The sequence below is a fragment of the Dromaius novaehollandiae genome, chromosome 6, assembly GCF_036370855.1.
Source record: "Dromaius novaehollandiae isolate bDroNov1 chromosome 6, bDroNov1.hap1, whole genome shotgun sequence".
Lineage (NCBI taxonomy): Eukaryota > Metazoa > Chordata > Aves > Casuariiformes > Dromaiidae > Dromaius > Dromaius novaehollandiae.
Genome location: NC_088103.1, coordinates 38,797,438 through 38,825,349, shown reverse-complemented (window position 1 = coordinate 38,825,349; position 27,912 = coordinate 38,797,438). Strand labels below are relative to the sequence as shown.

Below are 27,912 nucleotides of genomic sequence, written 5' to 3'. Positions count from 1 at the left end.
AAGCTCTGTGTAGATGCCTACCAGCATAATGTCAATTACTGTGGCAGGCTTTTTGTGAAGGGCAATACCCCAGCCTCCTCCACCCCTGTCCCTCCCAAACTGCAAGAAATTACAAGCTGGGATTTTCCAGGTTTTCCTCCTCCCTTACCTCCACAGGTGTGGGTCTTAGTCTGCAATGTCCCAGTACAAGAGAGCAAAAGTCCATATGGGAACCTTGTAGCCTCTACTGTTAGGAAGCATTAAGTTACAATAAAAGTTAAAATAAAAGAGAAGCTCTGCACTTTAAATACTTGTTTAATTTAAGTTTTAACTCTGGGAACAAGCCAAACAATAAACCAGCCCAAGAGAAACAGGACAGATCCCTGATTTTCTTCTCCATCTGAAAAGTTACTCAGGAAATGAATTGTAACTATAGTTGACTAATACAGACAGTAGAGACTGCAGAAAATATCTTCTTAAGCCCTACATGTGGTTGAGATCTGATAGTCCCAGGGAAATCTACAGGTGCGTTATTCATGTGGAAATCAGGTGTTTGCTGTTTTGCTCTAGAAATTAGGACTTGAGCACATTCTGTCCTTGGATACTTGTAGTATCTAACTTACATGAATGGGTCAGTTATTTGCACGTTTTCATGGTAGAGATTTGTTCAGTGCAGAGCAGTAATTCAGATTTTGCCCACTTGTTTGCCAGTAGAGTTAATTTTTAATTTGTAAATATATTTACAGAATAATAAAACAATTAAAACCTTCTCCTGTCCACTGGCTGTCCTCACAATTTAGTTGGGTTTGATCTTACAGGACGAGTCAGAGACAGAAGGATGTCAGCAAGTCACAGTCAACCCTGATGCTTCAGAAATTCTGCAAGTAAAGAGAAGGAAAATGCAGCTGTATAAGAAGTAAGCAGAAACACGACACAAAACAATTGGATTTTTTTTCAGCTTGTCCTGCAAATCCTGTAGCTTTTCCAGTTTTCCGGGAAGCAAAATACATAGCATCTACGAATGTTTTTTTTTAAAAGCAACCTAAACATTGCAACTTAAAACTAATCTTTCTATTTTTGTGTGGATACTTTGTTATTTATCACCCTATGTATTACAGAGTCTGGTATTTATTTAAAGCTGTAAATGAAATTAATACTAGATGACTGGCAGGCTCAGCTTTGTACTTCAGATGAATGAACCTGACTGGTAGAATATAAAATCATTTGTATTGAATAAATCAAATGAATCTAATTCCATACTTGTCATCTTTGGAGACTTTTATGTTCCTGGATTATTGGTACCGTTGACTTAGGTTACAAAAGCACGATTTAGTTGGCTTAATAGATGAACAAGACAAGGGCCAGTGGAAGCAAAGTTATCATTGACTAACCGAGGTCATGTCTTTTAATGGACACCATAGAGGTTGTTCTTGATTTACAGTGTGTATTCAGATCACAATTAGCCCTTCAGTCTTTTTCAAATCTTCTGATGCAAAAATCAGAATTAGTTTGTTAGAAATTATTGCAATAGGAGTAGCTATTGATAGATTAGGTAGCTGCTTAGGAAAGGTTGTAAGCCCTAGAACTCAGATGAAAGAGACATCACTATTTTAACGAATTGACTCTTCACATGCAAGCATATCTATTTTTATGTCCTGATTTAATACCAATCCCATTTTCCAAATTTCCCTTTTGGGTTGTAGAATCATTGGGCAAAAATACACAATTCTACCTGCAAACCTTCTAAAAATCTAAGAATTACCCAAGAGCTTTAGATCCAACTCTTTAAAGGGGTTTAAAAGCCCCTAGGTCTCATTGATATGAAGTGCAGTTAAGCACATGTATATCATTGTGGGTCTGCAGCATAATGACTAATCCTCTCATGAGAAGTAAAGAGTATTTCTGCTAGTGATTTCTTTTTCCTGCTTTTTCAATCTGGAATGCATCACTGATGGAATTTAGGGTTGTTAGCCCTACAGAAGGGCTTTTAAAAATAATCCTCCTGCCTGATCCTCCCTCCTCAGATTATTCCAATGGCCCCAGTCTTGCAAACACAGGCGCATGATGTATTTTATATATTTTCAAAATGCCACGGACTTTGGGAGCACACGCCAATAGCTTTGATGTGTCAGATTCCAGTGACTGTAGTAAAAACACCTCAGCAGGGGGCATGAGGGGAGGAGGAAAAGGGTGGTAGCAGCTGAGCCTGCAGAATTTTCAGGGACAAAGGCTTGAAACGCAAAACTGGAAATTGAGTGTTGCTGTGACTGATTTGGGAAATAACTGGAGTTGCTTTAGTTTCTGATCTGTTTTGCCTACAAAAAGATGGCTTCAAAAACCCCCAAACAGGAAGACTGTAATCAACATTCTCTTAACCACTCTGACACCTTTTCCGAGATGGTGACCTTGAATACCTCATCAAGGTAATGAGAAGCATCAGTAAAGTTTTTGATTGAGGAAGAGGAGGTGAGGGAAAAGACTAGAAAATAAGTAAATTTCTCAAGCTTACCATTTGATGTTCCAAATGCTGTCTCTCAATGAAGTGACCTTGACTCCGACCGAATTTTGGATTTAATCCAACTGAGAAATGTTGTCACCTGGGTATAGACTCCTGGCTTGTTTTTTAACCCACACTGATCACCCCAGCTCACAAGGCCATACACATAGTAGGAGCCATTTTCTACACAAGTTAGAGGGCCTCCAGAATCTCCCTGATGAGAAAAAGTAATACAAGAGCAAAATGTGAAGCAAAACATTTACCAGTATAAGAATTCCCTTCACTCATTAAAAGACTTTGAGTGTTTTTTTTGTTTTTTCTAACAGATGTACCAACAGGTGCTGCTCAGTTCTTGAGCATGCTTGCAATTTTTCTGGAATCAGGTCAGACGAAACTAGACTTTCTTAGATGTAAGGTTTTGTTTAAGTCTGTGACATATTTGACAAGGTCACATGAAATTTCCCAGGCATGAAGTACCAGGCATTCAGGGCCTGAGTTCAAAAAGATAAAGATGTGATCCTAGGCATAAATGAAAGCACTTCATATCCACCCCCACCCCCCAAAATAACAACAAAACTTTATTCTGAACTGAGTGGTCTCATTTTTCAGTTTTATTGGTGGTTTCTATTGCTTAGTATGTTTGCAGTGGTAGTTTGCACCTCAGGAAGCATTGTTCAAGCTCTTATCCAGTCTTACAACAGCGTAAATATGAACTTGCTTCACATTTGCACTACTGTAATGAAAAGAAATATCAATTTTGACTTCCCCATAAGTATTAGCTCTGATAGTGAAGATCAAGTTGGAATTTTTGCTGATAGCAGAGGCTGTAAAAGAATAGAGAGGAAAAAAAGCTAAATTTTCAAGTTATTATGACAAGCTGCCTCAGAAACTAAACTTTTCCAGGCAGGTCTCTAGCTTCCATAGATCTGCCTGTGGCTGACAGGGATGACATTAGCTCTAGGGACATAAATCTTAAACTGTACTGAAGAAAGATGATGGCTGTTGAAATATACTGATGGGAGAAACAGATACATATGCAGTACCCTTCCAAAGCTATTACTCTGCACAGCCTGACTATTTACATGAGAAATTAGTGTTCAAATACAGAAAAAGCAACAGACCTGACAAGAATCAACTCCAGACCTCTGAAGATTTCCTGCGCAGAACATGCTTTCATCCAGTACGTGATCATATGCTTTTGGTGCATTGCACTGCCTTTGCGAAATCAGCTTGACATTGGCATCTAACAGCTGACGGGATTCTTCATCTACAGGGTGTGCACCAAAAAATTGAGTCACCTTCCTCCCAATCCTGTTATATGGGCTAGTCTGTCTGAAATAATATGGTTTGAGCCTGGAAGCTTCACTCAGCACACTGAGGTTGTTGCCTGAACAAAAGCAAAATCAGGCATCCAGAATCTGGCTCAGATCAGCTCTACATGTGTCAGTGGCATTCTGCTTTTCCAAGGTGCTGGTCTGCAGCTCCCATTCGTGCCAGGGAGCTTAGAGCTGTTCAGAACTTCCTTAGCTGTTTTAATGTGCAAACTAATGAAACAGATGAAAACTGAAAATTAGACAATATTTAAAGGCAATGATTAATTATAGTGAATCTGAAGACATAACTTGACATCTAAAGGCAGTAGCCAGGTTTTCAACACACTACATCTGTAGATAATTAAAGGTGGTTTATAAGTTTAGTTGTACTTGAGTTTCAGGAAATACTCCATTTCTGCAGTGATTTCCTGAAACGCTAATAATAGCTCTGCTAAAAGAAGGAGCTATCTAGTTTGAACACGAAGAGGGTACTTCATATTCTTTGTTGGAGAAAAAAATAATAATAAAAAATCCCCATACCCTTTTAAGAGACTTTTTATTTGGAACTTTAAAAAAATGTCCATTAAATTCTGTTGGTGCATTCTGATCAAATGAATACGCTTGTCTCTTGTGGACTTCAATGAGAGTTACATCAGAAGGGAGAATTTGGTCCTAGGTATCATATCTGGCTGTATCAGTCACAAAGCAGTCGGACATCTACTGCAGCCTCCGTGACACATTTTCCTTCTGCTGCTTTACAGCAACACATCAATCAGAACATGAGAAAATGCATTTTTCAGAAAATTGCCATTATCTTTTTTTAAGCATAGTAATTTCTCCCCTCAGGATTTACTGTGGGCAAGAAAGGTTTTGGATAGCGCTGGTTGAACTTGAAAAGCTTTGGATTTTTTTTTTTTTTCCTGTGCATCTGAAGATCCAGATGCTGCTTCTAAAAAGCTTTATCTGATCCAATGGGCTGGAAAAGCCTGTGAAAGTTCCACTCTTTCTTGGTCTTGTCTTGAAACACACAAGCTATAAAATAGCCTCTCTCTCGATATTTTCTTGCTTCTGTTGCTGGCTCCAGCTGAAACCAAGACATGGTATGTCAGATGGCAAACAAAAAAATGTGAAGGGTTTTTTTTTTTCAGAACTTTCTGACAAGTTTGGTTGGTCTAACAGCTGGAGATGCCAGCTAATGATTAATTTCCCTAGGAGGGTTTAGCTGTCTTTAATTTTGAATTCCAAGTCTTGGTTTCACTGAGTGCATAGACCCACATTTGGATCTAGCAATTGTCACAGAAGGCGCCAGGCCACCTTGCCAAGGAAGCACCAACCAAAGACAAGCTGGCCCACCAGTACCTGTCTCTGTGGCACCCCATCCTGAAATGAAGCAGTCAGTCCCAACAGGAAGGAGGAAGTTAGGCAAACACGCTGTTTTCACATACTTTGTTTCCACAGCACAGTGACCATTAACTGGCTTCAACTTCAGTAATGCTGGATACAAGATAAACAACAACAAAAAATATTTATAATTAATTTTAGTCCTTATCAGTCTGTAACATAACCCTGTGAAGGCTACAAATATCTGATATGTGATGTGCGTATATGCTGGGCCTGTCTCTATTTTTTTACTCTTCCCACACCATGACTTTTGCCTGGCCGTCATGATTCCCACCCCAAAGATCCAAAGGATGTAAGCCACAGTTTGGCCTAACTATTTCCAGAATATACTATCAGATGGAAATTTTACACTGACTTCAGTTGGAGAGAAGTGCTTCAAACAACTGAGATCAGAAGTGAGCCACATGAACAGAAGGGATTTACCAATATCATTGTATTGGACACCGTCCTTGTCTTTGTATTTGTAATGTACAATGATCTTCTGCACATCAAATATTTGCTCTTGAGGCTCTCTCTTCTTGAGGTCTTGCTTTCCAAGGGCCACTTGGAGATTTTCTGCTGAGTGTCTGCAAAAAGAGTAAAGCAAATTACATGGAGACATTGTCCAGCAGGGTGGTGACAACCCACTGCTTTAGCACGTGGAAGTCAAGATAGGCGCTTCCTGTTGTTGTAGAGCATGGGCAGAAGATTTCAAGAGGTTGTTATAAGAGGGCTTAGTCAGGAAAGCTGTGATGTTGGTCTGTATATGTGCTCTTAACTTGTTGCAATCATGATGGGTACTGAGTTTAAAGCTGCATGAACATGCTTCTCTTTGTATTTAGAACAGAGTAGGAGTGTGCACACAGTCTATTACTGGGGCTGTGATGATGAGTGGTAATCCATGGAGCCATGGGAGTGTAATGACTTGCAATCGTCTCATCATACTTAAAATCCCTCTTTCACATACCTCACAAAACCTTGTTATATTACTCCTCTTTCCCTCTAATACAAAGCTGCTTTATTCTTTTAGCTCACTTCAGGTGACCAGGAAGGCAAGTTTAATTTGTTGTTCTGGTAAGTACCATTTTTAAATATATGTACAGTTTCATGTGTATGCTTCATGTATATATTCTTCCTTTTTCATGTGTATGCTTTCCTTTTAACTTGACTCCCAGCAATGATTTGGATTGTAAATTTTATGGCATCTTTAACAGTTGCTCTCTTTTTTTTATGTTTAGCTACCTAGATATAGGACTTGCACCTACTCAATGCAATGTCCAGCAGTGAGAACCCAGCATGGTTTTATTAGGACTCCACCACAGAAATGCCTGCTCCTCCATGAAGTCTTTTTCTGCAGAGATACCATCCACGGATGTTTGCCAGCTTTAGTCTTGGCTCCACCGTAGATCCTCTTTAGTGGCCTTTGGCTTTCTAGTTGTCCACATGTTTTGAATATTTCATTTGATCCAGGCGGGACAGTTGGGCTGCCTGCTGCCCCTGGGATCTCTTCAGCTGCATTGGGAGAGACAGCAGATGTGTAATGCAGAGATTATATTAGACTGGGAAACTGTGACATGGAGAGCTAAGTAACAGGGGGTGACTCCCAGTCACTGGGACAATTGGCTGCATTACAATTCTGCAGGCATGGCTGGCACCTGTGGAAGAAGGTATTTGTTTCTGAGGATGCGAGGGTATGATCAGGAGTGATATTTTGGGAAATGAGAAAGTAGAGTTAATAAAAAAGAACTCTATCCATCTGGCAAAACCCTATACCATGTTTTAGACATAAACTCTGTCTCGGGTAGTTATTCTGTTAGCACCCCATTGCCTAGGTAAAAGAGTCCAAACGGAAATACTGTTAAATTCTTTGACATCTGAATGAATATAGTACAGGGTCTTCATGTGGAAGATCTGTTGGGAATCCTCAAAAAGTGTGCTATCCCTCTTCCATCTGCTGGCTTAGACTAAACCTGGCAATAAGCAGATTCAGATACAGAAACAAAAACATCTTTAAAGGCTCTTGAAAGATCTAGCCTTGGTTAGATCTATCTCTGCCCAGAAACAATTCAGTCTGAAGTATGTGAGCTGACTCACTCCCCACTCTCTCCTACTTCTCACAGTTTACCAGTATGCCTTTGAATATTTAGCTCCTCACCAGTGGTAAATCCCAGAGCCTTAGGGTAAGTCCTGCAAGTTCCAGCTCTAACATCAGTTTACTACACTGTGGGCATGTGATTTTGCCTTGCTGTATGGGGTGCTCTCGGACAGTGAGCAACGTCAACAGTTCCCCTTCTGGATGTATATGGTGCAGTACACCTAAAGGGACATTTAGAATAGCCGGAACTTGAAGTGCATTTGACTGCTTTGAACTTGAATACTCTGAGTACTGCAGGAATCACCTATGCCAGGGCAGAATGTACAGGAATGCTATTTAAAACAAGATAATAAAGATGCCACAATTTTGTGGCAATGACTTGTACCAGTGCCTTCAGCTCAAGGCACCCTTTGGTCTAGAGCACCTCCACACTGCCAAACTGCTTATTTATAATTTTCCACTCTACCTGTTCCTGAGCAGGGTGAAATGTCACAGAAGTCCCATTCCACCTTGTTGTTATTTTTGATGTAGCACCAGGGTTTTTCATCACCATCAGCATTCCTGAAGGGAACAGTTGACAGCATCAGCCAACCAGACTGTGGAAATATCTGTGAAACTGGCTTACAGATCTGAGGACATTTAGCAGAGTAGTCTCATGCTCCAGCATGAGACAAAGCTTTCAGAGATATTCTTTCATAAGTTTTGAAAAAGACGATGCCTGAGGTGGGGGAGGGTAGAAAGACAGGGTCTGTCATTATCCCCACGCTCATCTTAACCTTGAGAAAAACTAGGGAATTCAGGGAAATGAGGGTACCTCTGGAAGTCTCAAATCAGTACAGTCACTTAGGAAATGCTGCTATAACACCCTGGTATGTTTTAGACAGGCAGTGTATCAGAAGATGTGAGATCTTAACATCACCTAAGGACTTCCCTATGCTTGCCAAATCCATGGGAGCAGTTTGTACTCTCTGCTTTCCTCACCAGAGACCTCTACAGTTATTTTTTCAAAATATTACCTGCAGAAGTTATGTTCACCAATGCCGTAAGAGTCAGCATCCTTCATAAATGAGTTAATAGAGTAGTCCAAGAGAATGTGGGAATTCCAGTGCAGGCATGTCTTTCCATTCGCTGCTTGGTTCACTCTTCCTCTGTACTCGGAGTCCTCCTCGTAGCAATCATCTGGTCCTGTAAGAAGAAAATTCTGATATGAAAATGTCTCTTCTGTTGTTCCTTCCCTGAAGCAGTTCCCCCTCCTTTCCCTGCTTGCCCTACTGTTCAATTCATGGAGGAACAGAAGAGCTATAGGACCCAACAATTCACATAATGATATTCTTTATCTTCGGTAGGACAGAAATAAGAATCATGTCCCAACATCCATCCCGCCTGAGGAAAAGACTGACTTCAAATGCCTGAAACTTCTTTGCATTGTGAGGACTTAACGGCTAAACAGTGTCTTTTAAAACTAGGACAACTCCCCCAGTGGCCTGTCCAAGAAATGGTATCAGCAGGATTAGCCAGAACAAGGTGCAGAACTGGTATTGTGACAAGCAAACAGATGTGCCAAAAGGAAGGTTGTGGGTTGTGGACTTTACCGGTAGGCAGATGGAGAAAAGGTCATCTGCAATGAGGTGCACTCATCTTATATGGAGTTTGTCTGAAGTGCAATAAACTTTTAAAAGAGAATGAAACAAGTTCTGCTCCTTGGAAATGTGTGTGGGGTATGGTGCCTGTGGTGTGGTACTAGAGAGGCGTAAAACACTCCACACAGGCTGGGGTAATCCCATGACCTCAGTCACCCATCTGTGTACCAGCACCTTCCCCTGGAGACTGGGGAGTCAGCGACAACTCAGGATGAATCTTAACTACATTGGCTCTCTGGTGTTTAAGGAAAACCTGGCGTTCCTTACCCATGGGTCACGTAGGACCTCTGGAAATGTGTGCTCACTCATTCTCTTCTAGTGGGAGCTAGCTGAAGCACAATTCAGAAAATACCAACACAGGAACGGTTTTGAACCCCTTTGCTGCTGTTGAACAGAAGTCAGCCTGTTCCTCTGAAACTCTCCCCACGGAGGCCAGTGCCGCAGGTGCACAGTTAGGTTCCTTGTGCAGCGAGGGCGTCAGTCAATCTGACTGCATGGATAAGGCAACCTTTGGCTAACTGGAGGTTGAGCCCCCAGCCTTTTCCTCTGGAGTGGTGACATACCAATTTCACAGATTCTCCCTCTGAATGGTTCAGGACACTTGCAGGTGAATTCTGATCTGATTCTGTGCCGTATGCAGATACCTCCATTTTTACATGGATTTGGCCTGCATGGTGAAGATGCTGTCAACACGGAAAACACGAAACAGGTTTGTTACTTTGCTAAAAGCTATGCAGCCACTCACACATCCAATGGAAATTAGGGAAAACTCCCATTTAGCCTGTAAGCTTTAACTTCTTATGAACTCTGTAAAATGCTTATTACCATAGGTTTCGCTAGTGACTGAACCTTGTAAATCAAACATGAATGTTTGGGCTAGGGTGCTGATCCCCAGGGGTGGTTGCTGCAGCAGACTGAGGCTTAACAACTAGGGCAGAGATGAATCTCTAAATAAACCCCCTGATGTGGGTCACACGCGCTGTCCCTGAACCAACGGGCTGTACGGTGACCTCCCAGCCATAATGCAATACAGTCCCCACCGCAATTCACACAGCGCCCAGCTAAATAGGAACCCTTTCTGTTGGGGTTACGCTCACCTCGGCCACAGTCTGGTAATTTGTAGGGATGACTACAGCTGCACTGGAAATAAGGTGAGGTTAATGTAATGAGGCAGTCTCCTCTGACACACCTCTTCTCCAGACACATGTCTTTCACTGTGGTGAGGCCAGATAAAACAGAAAAACAAGATACTTTATCAGCATTTGTATGTGCATGAGGGCTCTGCCCTACAGGGATCATGGGAAGACATGCTTTCTCCTGACTTGCTGAGGGGGTTTTCATTTGGCTATCTCCCCGGACCATGCAGCAGTTTGGACATGAGATTTTCCTTCTTTTTCACAGTATCTACAGCAAAAGGGCTGCAAGACAAACAGGCAACTCACCACTGCCCACACCAGGGAAGACTGGGAACAGAGATGTACTTTCTGAACACCTGTAGTATATTTTACTGGATACTGCTTTAAAAGGACTCTGGTCTAGACTATGAGCTTGATGCAAGATCCATTAATATGGCTACACTGGGCTGTCAAAACCCTCACCTCAGAAGAAACAGTTTTCTAAAGCATTGTGTTTGTTTCCATTGATAGAGCTTTAATAGTAACATTAGTTATGAAGATAAGGAATATGAGCTAAGAAAAACAGCAGTTACCTTTCTCACATGTAGTCCCAGTATATGGCTTGGGGCAGTGGCAGCTGAAGTGACTTCCTTTTTTTTCACACCGGCCATTGTTCTTGCAGGGATTGGAGGAGCAGGGGTCTGCTGAGAGGATGGCGATTTTTTTTAGTTTTACTTTCAGCTTCTCCACCTCTGTCACTTGCCTTCTCTTCTCAGGTTTTTTGACTAACTAACAGGTACCATCAGAGCGCTGTGCAAAAGGCTGTCTTTCCTGAGCACAGCATCCAGTCTAACAGGTACTCTGCTTACACCTCAGTTCAACAACTAACTGCAGGAGCAGCTGTGAATTGTTACAGAGCTTAGTGCAAGCTGTTCCAGCTCATGTTTTTGTATTTGGAGCTCCCTCCCCAGCTCCTTCCCAAGTCTGTGACTGAGCTGTAACTGGGTAAGTCCACTCCTTGGCTCCAGGGAAGATTTGCTTCTCTAACAGTTGCAGAAGCAGATGCATTAAGAACCAGGCCGGCCCTGAGCATCTGTCTTCATATACTCAGTATGGAGGTGTCTGGATTTGGCTTGCTAAAACTACCCTGGAAAAGCTATCTATCATTATTATACTCTAAAATACCCCCCGTTGGCTATGGCTCCAGTAGAGTAGGCACTGACCAAGAGTCACTTGGGTGCTGTTACTTCTACTGTGCTAAACCTCTCCACTTCACTCCAGGCTGCCAGGAGCAATTGGTGTGGGGGCCAAGCAAAGCCAGCTACACACCACCTCTGTTTTCTCTATGCAAGAGGATAACCCTAGGGGATGTTCTAACCAACTTCCTGTCTCTTATTTTGTGTTCCCAGAGCAATTTTGAGGATCCTTTCCTGCTCTCCTATGGCAAAATACAAAAAGAAAAGAAAAGAACCCTGCAACTGAGAGAGAGACAGGAAAAAAAAAAAAGCAAACCTGCTCTACATTTGGGTTCCCAGCATAAATACAGAACATATATCCCATGAAAACAGCAATTACATCTTACAGTGTCTATAGACAAATAAGCCCGTGTTTTTTGTAGTAGCAATCAGAAATGTTCTGCATGATCAGAATCCACCCTGTGAAACCCAGAGATAAAACACAGGCTCCTTACAAGAGAAATACAAAGGAGAACACTGCAAACAATCCTCCTAACTCATCCCTTTGATGCAGGCATTTCGAGAGCACGCCAGCAGACGAGGCCTGCCACATTCACACTGAAAATGCAGTGTTGGGATTTTACCCCTTCCTTGCCTCCCTGCCCATCCCGAGAAGTGCAGAGTTACTAATACCTTTTCTAGTACTACTGTAGCCAAACTGTTCCTCAAACCAGTCAGGATCCTCAGCGTATTGGTTTTGGTGGAGGGGTTCCTCTTCTGGCTGGGTATACTCATCATAGTACTCATAGTCGTCAGTCTGGCCTGGAGGGAGGGGTGAGAAAAGGGTGGAAGTACAGAAGAATTAAAATGCTTTTAAAAATAGAGAAGGTATTAAAAAGTTGTTCCTGGGGAGGGCCAGTCTTTTTCTCCTTGAGCTCATTTGGGACATCACGGCAACAGTGGGTCCAGAACTTGCACCCCCTTGGGGAAACAAGGCTTAACTTAGCTCTTCCTTGCTGGTACCGTGAAGCTTGCAGCACAGAGCCCATCCGGCCAGAGTTTGCCCAGTACACAGCAAGGCAGCAAACCAGTCATCCCAGCTCTGGCTTTGCTGCTGCAGCCAAGGAGTGGTGGAGTGCACTGGGATCATCGCGGCTCAGCTGGGTTCCTGTGACGGGAGCCAGGATGCCCTGCAGAGGACGTGGCTTTTTTGCCCTTTGCTGGCTGGGAGTCCTGCGGATGCGGCTACTCCTCACTGCTGCGTGCTGCAGAGCAACACCAGCCCAGCACTCAGTATGAGAACCAAGAGAGGACCCTGATGACTGTTACCAGCGCAGGTTGCGATAAGAAAAGGAGATTTAGATTCCTATGAGAAAAACAGGTTTTCTTAGTCTCACTGCTTTGATTACCAGGATCATTGCCATTGCAGTGCGAGGCAGGATCTTCAAAGGTACATAGCTGCCAATCGCTTCTTGGGACACAGGACTTCATTTTGGTAGAGGTCGCTGGGGAGTGAGGGCCCTAAGCAGTCAGGCGCTTACATCCTGACGTGGCTCTGAGTCCACAAAACCCTTTTCTAGGAGCGAGGCCCCTGCTGTGCCGGGCACTGTGCAGACACGCGATGAAAAGAGAGCCCTTGCTTCAGCACGGCCTGCAGCCTCCCACCAGCTTTGCAGCCGGCTCAGCGGTGTGCCGGCCGCGCTCCCGGGAGCAGCCCCACCGCGCCGGCAGTGTCCCCTGGGAGCCGCGCACTGGCGGACCGGCAGCTTTGCCAGCGGATGCTTGGGGGGAGGCTGATTAAAGGGGGCTGGCTGCTCTTTCCACAGGTATGTCTGCTGCCAGTTGAAGCCACTCGGGTGTTTCAAAGACACGCGATGGTAATGAGCAAAGCTAAACTACATACGGAGACATTTTAAAAAGCTCTCCCCTAGGGCCAGACCGATGGCCCTATGGATAATGCTCTGCCTTGAACTGATTATCGACTACATTATCTTAGTTTTCTCTCCTCATTCAGTCGCTTGCAGCCTTTATCTTTATTCTTTCTTTGCTTCTGAAAAAAAGAAATTCCACTTTTGTACAATGGGTGTTTTATATTTCATATTAAAATAGAACAGTCTTTTTTTTTTTCTTCTTTTTTTCTACGTGCCAACTCTCCTTTCTCACCAAAAAAAATAAAAAAGAGGAAAGTTTCACCTCATTTATTGCTATGTCAAGTCAAGACTCCTTTTCCTCAGCTCATTATTTCCACAGGAGCTGAGTCTTGACAGTGTGCAAGCGTTGCAGAAGTGTATGCCTTGCTGAGGAACAGAAGGATCTCACTGGAAGATAAGGACATTGTCTACAGTGAACAAAATTAAATTTAATGTGATGTAGTTAAGAAAGGAAAACAAAAAGAGGGTTTTGCCTGAAATGCAGTCCACAAGCTCACTCTGTGTGAGGGGAGATTTTGCAAGCTGACTTGAGTTTGAGGGACTGTGTTGAAGGAGTTTGATTTTGTTTCCCCTGTTTGTTTTCAAAATCTTAGTGGGGAACGTTAGCTTTTATTTCACAGATGCTTTAGAGAACTATTCCGAGAGACTGGGTAGCCCTTTTTTATAGAGGTTATACCTGTTAAAAGTTACGAAGGATGAATGGGGGACTTAGAGCTGCCAAAGGCACACTGCAAACATGCCCAGCATGCTGCGCAGAGGCTAGCGAGGACTCTGCTGAGCTGACAGGGGAAAAATAAGTGCTCTGAACGAACACGGACGCTGAGCTGGTGTAGCAGCATCTACCATGATTTTCAAACCAGCCAGTGCAAGTATGGTGTTAAGAAATGACAATGACACTTCATTTTAATTGTTAGGTTAGCATCATTTCTTTGCAATGGACTAACCTTTTGTTAATGACACCTATGAAATTACTTGCTGATCCACTATGCACTATTTTAAGTGCATCTCTGAGGTAAAAGCCGATTGCTTGGTAATGCCTGTGGGCAGAAGGCTTTGGTGTCGATTCCCTTTTGCAACAGCCCTCCGAGGAGGAGGGTGCTAACCCCGCTTTGCACTTAAGGAGCAGATGACCCCCAGGCAGGCAGGTTTTGGGAAAAGCTAGCACGCACCTGAGTTAGGTGTGCAGGGCTCTGCCGGCCAGGGCAGCTGGGCGGAGATGGCCTTTCCCGCGGAGAGCACCGAGAGGGTCCAGACCTGCGGCCTGGACCGTACCGAACCCCCTGCAGGGTCCCACCGTTCCCTACAGGTGCAGCTCTACAACCAGGCCGCAGCATTAAGGGTGCACGTGAAGAGGGCTCAGAAAATATCAACAAACACTTCTGGGTACCCGGGCCCCAACTGTGAATACTGAGACTCAGCAAAGCTGAGCCGTCCAACTGGGAAACCCTGGCCAAGCTGCCGTAAGATCACAGCAAATCTGAGAAATGATCAGTCCCTGCTGTATCCATCACTGCTCTCCTTTTGGTTTGTGAAAATGAAAGAGTGACTACAAGCTATGTGAGTGATAGTTCCCATCTTCCATCTACTCGGTGTCCTCCCCAGCAGCATGAAGCAGTGAAAAACAAAAACCAGAAAGCCCTGACTTGGATACATGACATCAAACTGAAATGTGTCTTCCTATTTATCACTGCTTCAACACTAAATAACTATTTGGCTTCCACATCTCTTATTTAAGAAGTACTCCCATTCCATTTTTTTAATTATTCATAACAAGCCATAGGTTTAGTAAAGCAAAAACAACATTTTTTTTTTTATCTGAGCACATAATTAACGCACAAAGTCTGATACACTGGTTGAGTTAAACGTATTACTAAATCAGAGTATTCATTCTTTATAAGTGCTGGAAAACCTTAACATGCTTAAAAAAGCAGTGATCTGACATTTGTCACTGAAATGTGACTATTACATGAAATTAAATTAGACATCCTGCATGCAAATTTTCAAAGAATAACTTTCCTCTGTGTAGTACAAAAAAAATCCCCCCATAATTGATAGGCAGGGATTGACTTTTAAAGCTTCAAATCAGCTTTGAGGTTTGGGTGATCTTTTAAACTGCTTGAGCTTTCATCTGCAGGTTTTCACATTGCCAAGAGCTGTCTATCAAGTAATGGATTTCTGATCAATATCCTCTTGTTCGTTAGTTTACGTGGACTCTCTCTTACGGAGAGAATAGACAGCCCGACACTGGCACTCACACTGTTTTCAAAACCTTCACTGGATCAAGTCATGACTAATGTTCCAAGTGGGAATATGATGCATTCGGATGCCATCTGAGCGACCTGAATTGCAAGGTAACTTTGTTAGACTGCAGTTGTCAAGATGAGTGATGGGCAAAGTTAAAGCCATTGCAAACACACATCAAGGCAGCCACGAAGCACCCAGCATTTATTCAAGCTCTCAGAACCTCTGGGGACTGACTGATGTCTCGTCTAATTTTGGTTGGATTTTTCTCACAGCCTTTCTAAATACTTTTTTTCTGAGAATACTGTAAAGTTATTTTATGAGGCTGAAATCCTACTGTATTTTAAATGATGGAGGTCTCCCATTTACTTCTGCAGAGGCTAGGCATCATGGTATTTTGGCCCTTCCACAAGGGCCTTGGCTGGGGGTGTCTGCAACTCTGAAGAGGGGTTGCAAAAGAAGTAAGAACAGCTAACAACAAAGCCGGAAATCCTTCAGATATAGTTTTGGGGCTGTTACTTTACTGCAGTTTTGTAGCACCTTTCCCTTGGAACAACAGGGCACCATGCAAAGGCTGCTGATGAAAGCCGAAGGAGGAAGGAGTGAGGGACTCACAGGAGAGAGGGAAGTGGGACAGTGCAGGGACACGAGGAAAAAGCAGAGGGAATATGTAAACAAAGACGGGGGAGGAAGCTTGCACACAGGCTGGGATTGTAGTTAGGAGGAGTGTGGGTAGAACTGGGGACCAGAAAGGACATGTAGCAACTAACTTGCTATGAAAGGCCTTGAATCCGAAGGGGAGCTCCACCGCTGAAAGGCAGCTCAGCTGGCTTGCACAAGGCCCGTGTTACAGTTAATCCAGCCAAAAGGATAACAGCCTGAAGCCAAGTGCATGACTGTGTGACCAAATATTTGCACAAGCTAAATACTGAGCTCAAACACAGGAATGATTCTGAAATTTGTTTTCCATACACATCTTATTAGAAGAATAACATTGATCTGGGGAAAGAAGCAGTGCTGTATAAGCTTCAAGGCAGCTGGATTCCAGATTACACTTGGAAGCCAGAAAGCTTATTAAATGAATGGAAATATGGTTGAATAATAAGTGGTTGGGGAAGGCCACATTCTTTTTGCAGGAAAAGAGGTAAAATTAATTTAATACTTTATTAGTTATAAATGATAAGCTCAGATCTAAGAGCCACTGAAATCAAGAAAAGAAAGAGCAGGTCTTACCCACAAAAGTACTAAACTTAGCAATAAAACCTTCATTTTCCACATAGACCAGGTAGGCTGCTTAAGGATGTACAATCCTCACACTGTATCTACACATCCTCACATGACTTCCATCACAACTTTACCCCCCAAATCACTCCTTTACTGCTATCAACCTGTTAATATACATAGCCATCAATGATTTTTATCTGCATGAACTGGTAAGTTCCATAATTAGTTGTATGCTGCAAGGAAAAACGAACCTGCATGTATTTGACCTTCAGCTTTCATGCCCAGCTCACACAACCAGGCTCTCTCCTCACCTTCCTCAGCCTGAGGTTTGCAGTCTGGCACAGTGACTTCTCTTCCACTCTGACCCACTGTGTCAGACCCTGCTCATCTGCACCCCTCGATCTGTATTGAGCACCTGGGGCCACAGAGTGGCAGAGAAGTCCCGGCTTTGGTCTGTACTGTGAGAGGCAGGTGAGGTCCAGGACTACCCCAGGATCAGCTGTGAAGTACCACGGCAGCTCCCCTAGTCTGTGCTTCAACGTGCCAGACGTGCTCCTGGCTGTGACCGATGCAGAGCTGTCTCCTGCACCGAAGCAGAGCACACAGGAAGGTCCGACGCCATGCGGAGGGCGGGACAAAGTGAAGCTGAAGGTGTACCTGAGGCATGTCCATGAGGTGTACATTTAGGCAAGGTTTACTTGCCTAAATTCAAACCGACTTTGTTGGATCACATGCCTTATTTAAATTGCAACAAAGTTGTGCATGAAGTTGTTAAAACTCCATGCCAGGCACTAGCTAAGGGTCTTGATGAACCAGGTTGCCAACCATTGCACTTCATATGCAGCACTTACTTTTATGGAAGAAATCAAAAGCACTTACCATCGAGAAGGCCAGTCAGGAAGAAGAAACTGCAAGACTGCATGGGATAAAGAAGGGTAGAAAGTCAGTTTCTGAAAACAAAAGACAACAGGAGCTCGGTTTACAACACAGTTGGTGGCAGGTTTCCTTTTGCCCCAGCGCTGGACATCCAGATCAGCTCTTTACCTTTTTCAGAGCTGAAAAAAGGCATGATTTTTAAGTGCTCTTTCAGAAGATTATCAAAATATCTGAAAAGCCAACTGCTCTCAACAACCTACAGGGGAGCCCTAGCTTTTCTGAGCACCCAGCCCTAGCTGCAGGGCCTAAGCGCTTTCCAAAAATATGTCCTGAATGAGTTAAATTGCCTCTTTGCTTAAAAAGTGACCGTGCATTGACTCTTTATCTCACATCACTTCTCTGAAATACTGACACAGGCCATGCTCCAGCCTGCTGCAAAAGCAAGTGGCTGTGACGGGCTCCGGCATGGCGGTGCAGAGGTCAGGGAGTGCTGGCACAGCCTGGGAGCCCAAGCGTGGCTACGCGTTGGTGGGATCTGGACCTCTGAGCTGGAGGGCTGTCAACAATGCTTGGATGGAGGAGAACATTTCTAGTACTTCCTGTGAGGAAATGCCATGTGTTCGACCTCCAAGGTGGGGCTCCAGCCTTTCCTGTTTGGCTCACGATCAAGGGCAAATGACAAAAAGGAACAGAAGAAGAAGGAAAACAGCCCTCAACCTTTGAAGAGTGTGAGTGAGGCTTGTCTGCATGGAAATGTACTGACTCCACATCAGGTCTCATCCTTCACATGAAGAATTCAGCTTGCATTCTCTCTCGCCCTAAATTACAGTTGCAGAGAGAATTACCTGCCTGTGATGAGAGTACACATGCTAACAACGGGTGCAAAGAAGTAGATTTGGAGCTGCTATTCTTCATCCCTCATACAATTTGTAGGGAGGAAACGTAATTCCAAACAAATTAGCGTATGTATTCAAGACAGTATACGCACACACTCCCAGTAACTATGTGTGCCTATGCATTGCTATAGATACAATTAACTGTAAATATATGCATTGTTTAGTTGTGCATCATATAAAGAAATGGTATATAGAAGAAAGACAAGAAAGAAGCTAAACATTGATTGTGAACAAGAATGAGTGAATAAGAAACCGGACAAATAACTCAGAATTCACATTTGTGAGTATGATCTGGAATGTATAAACGAATTTGCTTCAGGCATATTTGTGTCCCTCTTGTGTTTGAGACAGGGAGAACAGACACACCAGCTCTACCCTTCTCACTGACTTCAGGGAGAGTGATGTACCCCAACCCACTCAGCACAGCCCCTTTCCAGGTGCAGCTAAGTGAGCCACACAGATGTAGAGCTAAATCCAGTGCAGCTGCCAGGACACACACACACACACACACACACACACACACACTTGCCCCTCCGAAGTGACTGCAGAGATAATAGTAAATAAGGCTGTAAAAGCTCTCATCCTGGTGTATTTGTCTGCTGAGTGCAGGTACAGGCTTCTTCAGATCCTTTAACAGATCCTCGATGCAGAGGAGATTGTATGAGCAGAAGGGTCTAATTGTCCCATTTACAATTAGTGGTACAGTTCATCCACAAATGCAGACCAAAACAAACCCTCCAAGTGGGGAGTAGACCTCCCTTTTGGATAAATAGATGAACCAGAAGGATAAGGAAGCAGAAACAACAACAGTATGAAGCAAGAAATGCTTCATTTCCCTCCTCAGCTCTCTATGGTGCCCCTCTGTGCTATTTGCCTAATGGGGTTGGAAAGGGTTTTGAGGCAGAAGCTTTTGCTTTCAGTGAAGTTGCTAAGCCTTCCCTACACTTATGGCAGCCAATAGCTCCACATGGGAGTTTCAGAGGGCTTCAGCTCAGGCTGAGCAGCATGGGAGGTGACGGCATCGTGTCCTCCTGTGCCTCAGTTTCTCCCAGCTGTAGAACAGAGGCGATGGTTTCACACTATCCTAGGAGGATGACTCCTAAAACAAGAAAAAAAGAAAGGAGAGAGACCTAGCACTTTGCTGTACTGTTTTCTTTTCTAATATCCCAGGCTGACTACCGACCTAGCCTGTGTTTCCAAGCACCCCTCCACGAGCAGAGCTGCCTGTAAGACGGCACATACCCTAAATGCCCTGTTGCAATAATCTGGTGCCCTAGAAAATGTAGAAGTTTCCAGTAACACCTTTCAGAGCAAGCACTGGCTTGTCCTCCAGGGCACTGAATCCCAAACACAACGGGTTGCCAGAGGACTTCTATCCACTGCCACAAAACGGATGTTACTAGGAACAAATGTGGCTACAGCACCCTGTGCATTTCAGAGGGAGCGCTATGCCCCAAGTCCAAGCGTTAAACATAATCTTTTTTTAAAAGTTCCAGTTTCCAGTCTTGTTCTGGGGCTTTTCACCTTCACATACCTGTCACAAGCTGCAGATGGCTCAGCAGCACTGACAGAGCTGTGGGGGGAAAAAACCGCAGGCAGGACTGGCCTTGTGCCCTGGAGATTTTTCTGCTCCCTTGTGAGGTCCACCTGGCTGCTTGCTAGACTGCCCTGATTCAGAAGCATTTTTGCTCCTGCAAGTTGGCCAAATTTTTGCTGTTCGTGTCCTTGCACCAAGCTTTCTGCAGGGCTGTGCTGCTCCCTCCTGTGAGCTTCAGCTTGCCCTTTTGGGCTTCATCCATGCCATGAGGGGCTGCGGGCTGCGCGATGTGTGGGATGCAGGATGTATGGGATGCAGGATGTGGGATGCGGGATGAATGATGCGTGTGATGTGTGGGATGCAGGATGCGGGTGCAGGCTGCACGCGGGCAGCGGAGGCGAGGGCCTCGCCGCCTGCCATGCCGTATTCCTCGTGGCCAGCAGAGGAGGATCTTGTCCTTCCGACGAGGTGCAATACTGAGTCCAGCCAGGAGCAGGATTCAAACAAAAGCGCAGGGGGGAGGGAGAGAAATTAGACTGTGGGGCTTGTTTCACCAGGCTCCTTTCTGCAGCTCGACACTGATACTTTTTGTGTTTTCTCAAGAGGGAATAAAATCACTAGATCCTGTTCGTAGCAGGTCCACGGAGAATGGGGACGAAGCTGGAAGAATTCACGGAGAGCAATTTTAAATTTTATTACTTTGTGCTCATAAAAAAGAAACCCTGCAAAAAAGTCTAGGAGAGACATTTTATATGGGTAAAGGTGCATTGCTGAGTGTGGAGTTAGGCTGCTAGAAAAATGGAGGAAAGAAGGCTGAAATTCAAAATATCCTAATTTCACCCGACCTCTGTTGTTGTCATCGTCCTAACGATCAGCACTTCACTAAGCTTTATTTCTCCAAAGAACCATCAAAACTTCGCTAATTAGGCTTTGTACAAAGGTTAAATACTGCAGATATATGATACTCTATTTTTCCATTTCACCTCCTTAAGAAAGAAAGACTAATGAAATATAATAGTTTTCAAGCAGTAATGCCAGAACCATGAGTTTTCTTGGTCTCAGGACAGAATCCTACAGCTTTTTCTCAGACAGAAATGTCCACTTAATCATCTCTGGTAATTCTTTCTGAATAAAGCCAGGAAGATTTGACCCTAAATTTGACAGAAATTATTTACAGCTGCCAAGGGCATTCTGCAGTTGAACTGTTGTGTTTCAGGTACCTTTGCTACCCCATATTACAATCAAAATAAAAAATGAAAAAATTAAAAAAGCTATAAAAGCAGTGAAGAAACAGGCAGCCCAAAGGGTACAACCCAGGGCTAGGCCTTGAATTTACATGTGTGCAAAACAGAAATTATTCCAGAGAAAAGAGTGTAGTTACTCAAGCTGGCATGATGGACTAGCAGAAGGCGACCTGGGACAAAAGATATCTTCCCCCACACATATGAGTACACACAGACACACATGTACTTCACAAGAAAGCACTACAGGAGTACAAAATTAAATTACTTAAGTGTGAATTGGCCTATTCATTTAATTGTGCTAGGTTGTGGAAATCCTCCCACAGTTTGCTGTGCAGTGTCCTCTACTGCAGCAAAACAAATATTGCTCCTTTCATTTGTCCCTCAGTATAATTGTAGCTTTGCATCTGAGGAGGATATGGAATGGGGATGAACTGGAGAATGAGGATGGGTATTTGAACAACTTCTATCCACAACTGCCATGAGGTATGAAGGAGCCAGGAGGGCAGACACAACTACTGCCTTTTCATAGTGAACCCCTTGATGCTGCTGACAGCTCTCAGTGGGAACCTTTGTCTGGGCTTCTCGCCAAAGGAGGAGGGAATTGATGGTTGTGATGCTCTTACAATCGTCCAGATTTTTGCCTGCAACCATCTTGGGTAGTGACAGTCTTTGAACTTCAAGGGAAAGTGGCTTTTCCAGCAATGACATTGTATTTCCCAGCCAGGGCCATAGTTGCAGTACGATGAAAGCAGGGCATGTTGTCATCTGGAGCACACATGCAACACATGTCATATTTTTAGCCTGGGAAACTGTTCCCTTAAAGGATTCCACCAAAACATCTGAGTTCTTTACCTCTCTTCTAGCAAGACATCTCCTACCTCCGCACTGAATTGTTACATTTGCCTTAGAGTACATGACACATTCCTCATTGACTGGGTTCAGAATACCCAGAGCAGTTTACATGTAATGTCTTTATTTTGGTGATTATTCATTTGAGAACATTTCCTATGGTAGCAACCAGGACAAAAAACCTGGGGATCCAGGAGAGAAGCAACAGCAGGGCCCTCAGAGGTGCTGCTGAAGCGAGCTTGGTTGTCTACACAGGAGTTACCTGCTCCTGTTTTCCAAGAGATCAAATTTTGGAAGTTAATCTTTGCATTGTGAGAAATGGGCTGGTAGTGGCTGGCTGTTTGTAAAGTTGCTCACTGGTGGGTGAGGTGTCTTGGTGCCCTTAGGTAGAAAATGGGCCCAGTCTTGGATGCCAAAGTAAGAGAAAGCTGCGAAATCTGCTTCAACGGGGCTGCACAAACCAGCCCTGTCACACTGACACAAGTTTGCTGCGTTATCAAACGCTTTTGCAGCCTGTGCTGAGAATGCAAGTTATACTGTTAGACTTAAAGCTTATGCAAAGTCGTTAAGTCCCTTTCGTTACAAGGGATATCAGCCTGCATGCTTCAGGGCATAAGCTGCTTGCCTTCGGGGGTCAGAAAGGAATGCTCCCTCTAGGAGAGAGCAGCGCACAACTAGCTGGGGGCGCTGCGAAGGCTGCTTTGCTTTCCTGACGCATCAGGCGAATTTAGGCTGGTGCTGCAGTAAAGTATTATGCCTGGTGGGCCACAAATCAAAACAGGTTTGACAGCATTCACTCCTCTTGGCAGGGATCAGTTTATGATGCAACAGAGCAAAAACCCTTTACGCAAGTGACGCAGCACTACAGTGAGAAGGTGAAGGAAACATAGGTTTGCTAAAGGAATAGATCTGTTGGTGGGTAGAAAAACGACCATGAGAAGATCTCAAGCTGAGTTGACTTCAAGATTTTTCACCCTAAAACATAGATGTCCAAGCACCTGAGCCAAGGAAAGACCGGTAGTGCTGCTTTCTGTAACAGCTTCATACCTGCTGCAGTCCAGCTAGAAGATACGCATTGATGATACCTTCTAAAGAAGGAGCTTTTCTTCGTAATTGTTTGATCTTAATGTGATACTTTAATCCTTACCATTCCACTAGTAAGTGCACTTGATTATTTGACTGGACATGGCTAGTGACTTCAAATTGCTCTCCATCACAATTAAGCAGACATCAATTTTTTGAAGTTCTAAAATATTCAGTGAAGAGCCATTTCTGCTGCTTGGACTCCTGCAACTCTTCCTTTCTGCTGTCAGTGGTGGTTTTGAGTTTGGAGGGAACACTAATATGAAGAAAAAGCCTGATCTGAACATCTGTTGGTTTAAAAATGACTTACTTTCCTGCGAGCATATGCTGAAATGCTTTAGAGCTTTGCTGAATGGGAACTGCAGCCTGGTATATAAGCAGCTCCATCGCTGGAGCACTGTGGGATCAAACTCAGTCTTGTCTCTTGCTGACTTCTCTAGCCCAGTTCAGCACAATATTTAAGCATATCATTTAAATCGGTGAGTATTTTGGAAAAGTGCTTCACTACAAGCCCAGGTGCTTTGGTAATGGGGGATACTCAGCTCAGTTGGCGTGTTTGAATATCTATCCATATCACTTGCTGCAGACGAGCTCGCTGAATTTCTTTTTGGCAATGTAAGGAACCTCTAACAATATGACACCTTATGCCAGGAACATTTTTACTACAGTGTCTTGCTGAGTGGAAGCATATTGATTTCTCTAAAAAGTTCCTGTTCATGCAATGCTGATGTGTAAATTGGTGAGGACCTACTGCAATTAAAAGCCAAAAAATGCTGAGAAGGCCTGTCATATCTGAAGACAATCTTTTATACAGTTATAGCATATATGCTTAAATGAAGGGCCAAATTTTGTTCTCACTTGCATCTGTGATGTAAATTTATGCCCTTTATGGAAATGCTCTATATTTATGCAGGTATAATCAGTTTTTCTTCAGGTAATAGTGAAAGAACTGAATGGAAATTTTTGCCTTAGGTCCTTCTCCAAAGCCTGCTGGATCCACAAATGTCCTGGTGCTTTTTTGTTCTGTTTTGACTAACTCAATATGAGTTACTACCTATGTTTGACTTCTGCTATATTACACCAATAGCATTTACTAATCGGAGTGTTATTTATAAAAACTCCTAAAAGCAGATTTTAATAAAAATATGAATGATGAAAAGAGTTACAGGAAAGAAAGATTGAAATGGGAATGTAGGGGATATTTTCCACAATTTCAGGAGTGTGCAAAGTCTCTTATTGTTTCCTTCAAACTATTTGAGTGTAACTTCTGCTTTGTAACAAATCATTAAGGCAAAAACATCCTCTCATAACATGTTTGTCATGCAATGGTCACGTCACAGCAACTCATTCCCCTCGTTTTTTTTTTTTCTGGGATTCATGCCAAGTGCTAAGCCAGAAAACCTTGTTATATTAATTATGAAGAAAAAACATGTTTTATTAAAAACTAGCCTGCTGAATATTCTGTCGTGCTGCTTTGCATTTTAGCAATGTTAATGAATATTCGGGGTGGGAGGAGATATACACTCTATTTTCCACAGTGATATTTAGAGCAAAGTCAGATTAGGATTGTCAAAGCTAATGGATCAATCTAGTACTTAGAACTAGTTAGGAAAATCTGTGCAAGACTTCATGTTGGTTGAAAACTGCACCTACCTCTCCCTCACCGGCTATGAATTAAAACAGCCAATTCATCATGAGCTTCTTTATATTAGATTGGGTTCCCACAATGTCTGTAAAACTGGCATTGAACTACTCTAGAATCGTTCCCCCCAGTAAGCTGTCACATGTATCAGTGGATCAAGTATGCTGTATCTACTGTTGTCAGGGGATAGGTACACCTAACGATACACTAATTAATAAAAACCCTATTGTGTTGTGAAAATCACTGATTTTAAATTCACCAAACACTTCAAAAAGATCCATAACCCCTTAAAACCCTTCACTATGTATTTTTCCCGAAGGACTTGATTTAACCATGTCGACACCTACTATTTTGAAATTAATTTCAGTAAATATGAACTTGCATGCATAGGAATCTTCATTAAAAAGCAGAGGTTTAAAAGAACATCAAGTTCTTTCATAAGAAAATCTACTTGATCACAGTGCTTGGAGGAACAAAAGAAATGTTTTTAAAACTGACTTTTAACTTTGCTTTGGTTACAAGTCATTCTTTCATTCTTCTTTAAAGACAAGATGAATAGATTTGGGAAAGTATATCAAGCTCTGACAGAGCAGGGCTCTGGCCTTCTCTAGTTGTGTTGAATATTTTGCTGCTAACCTTCCTTCCATGTTAGTAGCAATGATAATTCATCTATCCAGAACATATGGCCAGGGGTAAATTTTATCTTCTGCAAAAGAGCTTGCAAAACTGCCAAGTCAGAGCACACCAGTGCCCTGTTTAATCTGATGCCTAATCCCTGCAGGAACAGCAGTCACTGCAAAAACGCGCAACGCGCCATCACCAGGGAAGCATGCACCTCGCAACACACTGTCCTGCCACGGGAGAGCTGCCTTCAGAAACCTTAAATAAAAGCAGTTAACTCCGTTCGCCACGAAGATCAGCAGCCCCGGCGGCCGCGCGGCTGGTTGGGGTGGTCTGGGAGCGCTGCCTCGGCCGCCGTCCCGCCGGGGCGGTGGGAGCCCGAGGGCACAGCCGGCGCGGGCTCCCCGGCAGCCAGGGGATCAGCCCCGAGGCTGCCATCGCTTGTCCCCGCCAATAAGGGGACAATAAGGCTTCAGCTTATACAGTATTGCACTTGGGCACGTCGCTGTTCTAAAACGCAGCTACACGGCTGAACTCTGCAGGCGCCGGGCAGGGTCCAGCGAGGAACAGAGCCGGCGCGCAGCGCAAAGGTATTGCAAAAGCGTACTCACGCACAGCCGTGCGGTCCCCAGGAAAAGGAGCAGTGGAAGAACCTGAAGGGACAAAGCACCGTTACCCATTCTGGCGCTGCTAGATTTTTCCTCAAATAAGCTTTTTCTTGTTGCCTGTGTTTCTTCAGACAGGCCACGATCATTTGAGAGTGAGCTAATTCAGTGCAAATAATTAACTGTGCTTCAAATATTGTTTAATGTTCAACAGATTGCCCTGATGAGATAAATGCATCCTGTCCAGATGATCACTGTCTTGACTGTTGGTGAATGTTTCAAAACAGTAAATATCAAAGCTGGAAACAGTATGAATTAATGATGAAACTAAATATTTTTCTGGTATTAGAATTGTTTCCCTTCTATTATTGCCATTTAAAAAAAAATATGAGTCAGACTCATTTCTCCCTTTCCCCTGAAAAAGCTAAAGAGATCTGATTTAAAAAGTAAGATTTTTAAAAGCATGAAAGTGTGCTTTTTATTGCTTTCTGGATTTTAAACTTCAGCATTCATATTCTTGATCATTTCTCCACAAATACAAGAACTAAGAATCCTTTTTTTAAAATAAAAACTGGGATTCTCAAGTAACCACCGATCTCCAGAAGCTGAGGCAAATACAACAGCAGTAGCAATGGAGGGAATCAGGATGCTGTTGCAAGAGTAAACAACCCTATATTCTGGTCGCGGTGACAAACTAACGGATCGGACTTTGTTTGTGCTACATGTGATGAAAACAGGTGAAAAGACAAATTCTTTCTCCCAAAGAGTTTATAGTAGGAAGAAAGAAAAGGGTGCTACAAACAAAGGGTTTCCAGACGGCAGCTCAAAGTCACATAGGAATTCCCTAGTAATATGTTTTATCTATGTTTATAAAGCAGCTCGGTAGGATAGTGCTGAGCACATTGCACAGCACCAGCAGGAAGAGAATACAGTTCTTGACTTGGGAGGACTGGAACAGCATACGGTAAATAAAAAAGGGAGGGGGCCACATGTTGAAATATGAGGAAGAAAGCACAGTGGAATCACAAGGACTCTTTCCTGTTCTGAATGGGATTTTCTGGTGAAAAAGATATGATGTGAGCACTTGATTACAGACTCTGTCAAAAGGGGGGTGAACTTTGCGTGTCAGGGAACCTCATTTCTAACGATTCCTCGCTTTGGAACCTGTACATTCTGAGGCGGATTTCTTACATTAAAAAATAATACACAAAAAATTTAGAAAGTATATTTATGTCACATATGCATAATTTAAGCAGGTGCCCACAAGCAAAACACATCTGAGATTTACTACACTGGTGGTCACACACACAAGTTTAAGAGAATTCCAGATTCTTTAACTAGTTAGAAAGACAGCAAGATAAAAGGAGTTAGATAATGCACCACTTTATGTAATGTGTCCTTGAGTAAGCTGATTTGCACTGAATTTTAATAGAGACCTGATTCATCAAATCTCAAACAGAATTAAGGTATGGACTGGATCCTAATAACATCATGCTTTATATCCATGAAAGATAAATTAAAGGATGCAAAACTGCTATTGACAAACATTGATTATATGTACTTTGATGGACTTTGAAGTTGTGCCAGATGTGTCTTGTCAGCCTCCAAAGTTTTCTTTTAAAATCTCATTGCATAAGGCTTTTACTTTTTAATTATTTTTTCCCTCAGCCTCTTTGATCAAGAAAAAATGTAGATCATATTTGTGTGATGCTATTTCCTATGCATTTTATTTAGATATGCCCTTGTGCACAGCTCCTGATATGTAAAAAGAAGCAACATGGCGTGTAGTCGTCTTAACATGTTATCCTGGATGCTGTTTAACATTTAATTGACCTTCCCAAGCTACTGAATGAAATCTGGCCACGTGCAGAGGGCTAGAACAAGGCCTGTTCATCTCTTCTTGTGCCACGTAAACCTTCATATGACTTGAGTGACGGTATTTCTGGTGGCTCTTTGCTCAGAGGAGAAT

The 27,912-nt window shown here is 43.2% G+C and overlaps 2 protein-coding genes across 7 annotated transcripts in view; one reads left to right on the top strand and one right to left on the bottom strand.

Moving 5' to 3' along the window:
* The window catches only part of NRAP (nebulin related anchoring protein), a 54,867-nt gene extending 53,689 nt beyond the window's left edge, over positions 1–1,178 (top strand). Inside the window, exon 42 of the mRNA XM_026117538.2 lies at positions 798–1,178. Within this exon, the coding sequence (XP_025973323.2) occupies positions 798–899 (102 nt within the window). The 3' untranslated portion in view covers positions 900–1,178. The remainder of the gene's footprint in view (positions 1–797) is intronic.
* On the bottom strand, positions 277–26,104 carry HABP2 (hyaluronan binding protein 2). 6 transcript variants are annotated; one of them, XM_064514239.1, is made up of 14 exons: positions 25,950–26,104; positions 17,470–17,540; positions 11,888–12,016; positions 10,613–10,723; positions 10,002–10,118; positions 9,468–9,587; positions 8,281–8,449; positions 7,731–7,825; positions 6,435–6,681; positions 5,614–5,756; positions 5,149–5,283; positions 3,598–3,743; positions 2,489–2,690; positions 277–857 (listed from the first exon to the last, which is right to left on the bottom strand). In XM_064514239.1, exons 2-13 carry the CDS (start codon positions 17,510–17,512, stop codon positions 2,514–2,516), a joined length of 1,632 nt encoding a protein of 543 aa, XP_064370309.1. In that variant the 5' UTR covers positions 17,513–17,540; positions 25,950–26,104; the 3' UTR covers positions 277–857; positions 2,489–2,513. The 6 variants fall into 6 exon arrangements, with proteins under 6 accessions (XP_064370309.1, XP_025973325.2, XP_025973326.2 ...); XM_026117540.2 differs by having other exon boundaries at positions 17,470–17,506; XM_026117541.2 differs by having other exon boundaries at positions 10,613–10,720; positions 17,470–17,506.
* Between the last annotated feature and the right edge of the window lie 1,808 nt (positions 26,105–27,912).

Coding starts and splice junctions, on each gene's coding strand:
- HABP2 (XM_026117540.2), bottom strand. CDS start 26,018: ATGGGTAACGGTGCTTTGTCCCTTCAGGTTCTTCCACTGCTCCTTTTC. Junction 7,826..8,280: donor GGTGAACATAACTTCTGCAG/GTAATATTTTGA, acceptor TGTTCCCTTCAG/GAATGCTGATGGTGATGAAA. Junction 5,757..6,434: donor ACTGCTGGACATTGCATTGA/GTAGGTGCAAGT, acceptor CTCTTTTTGCAG/ACACTCAGCAGAAAATCTCC.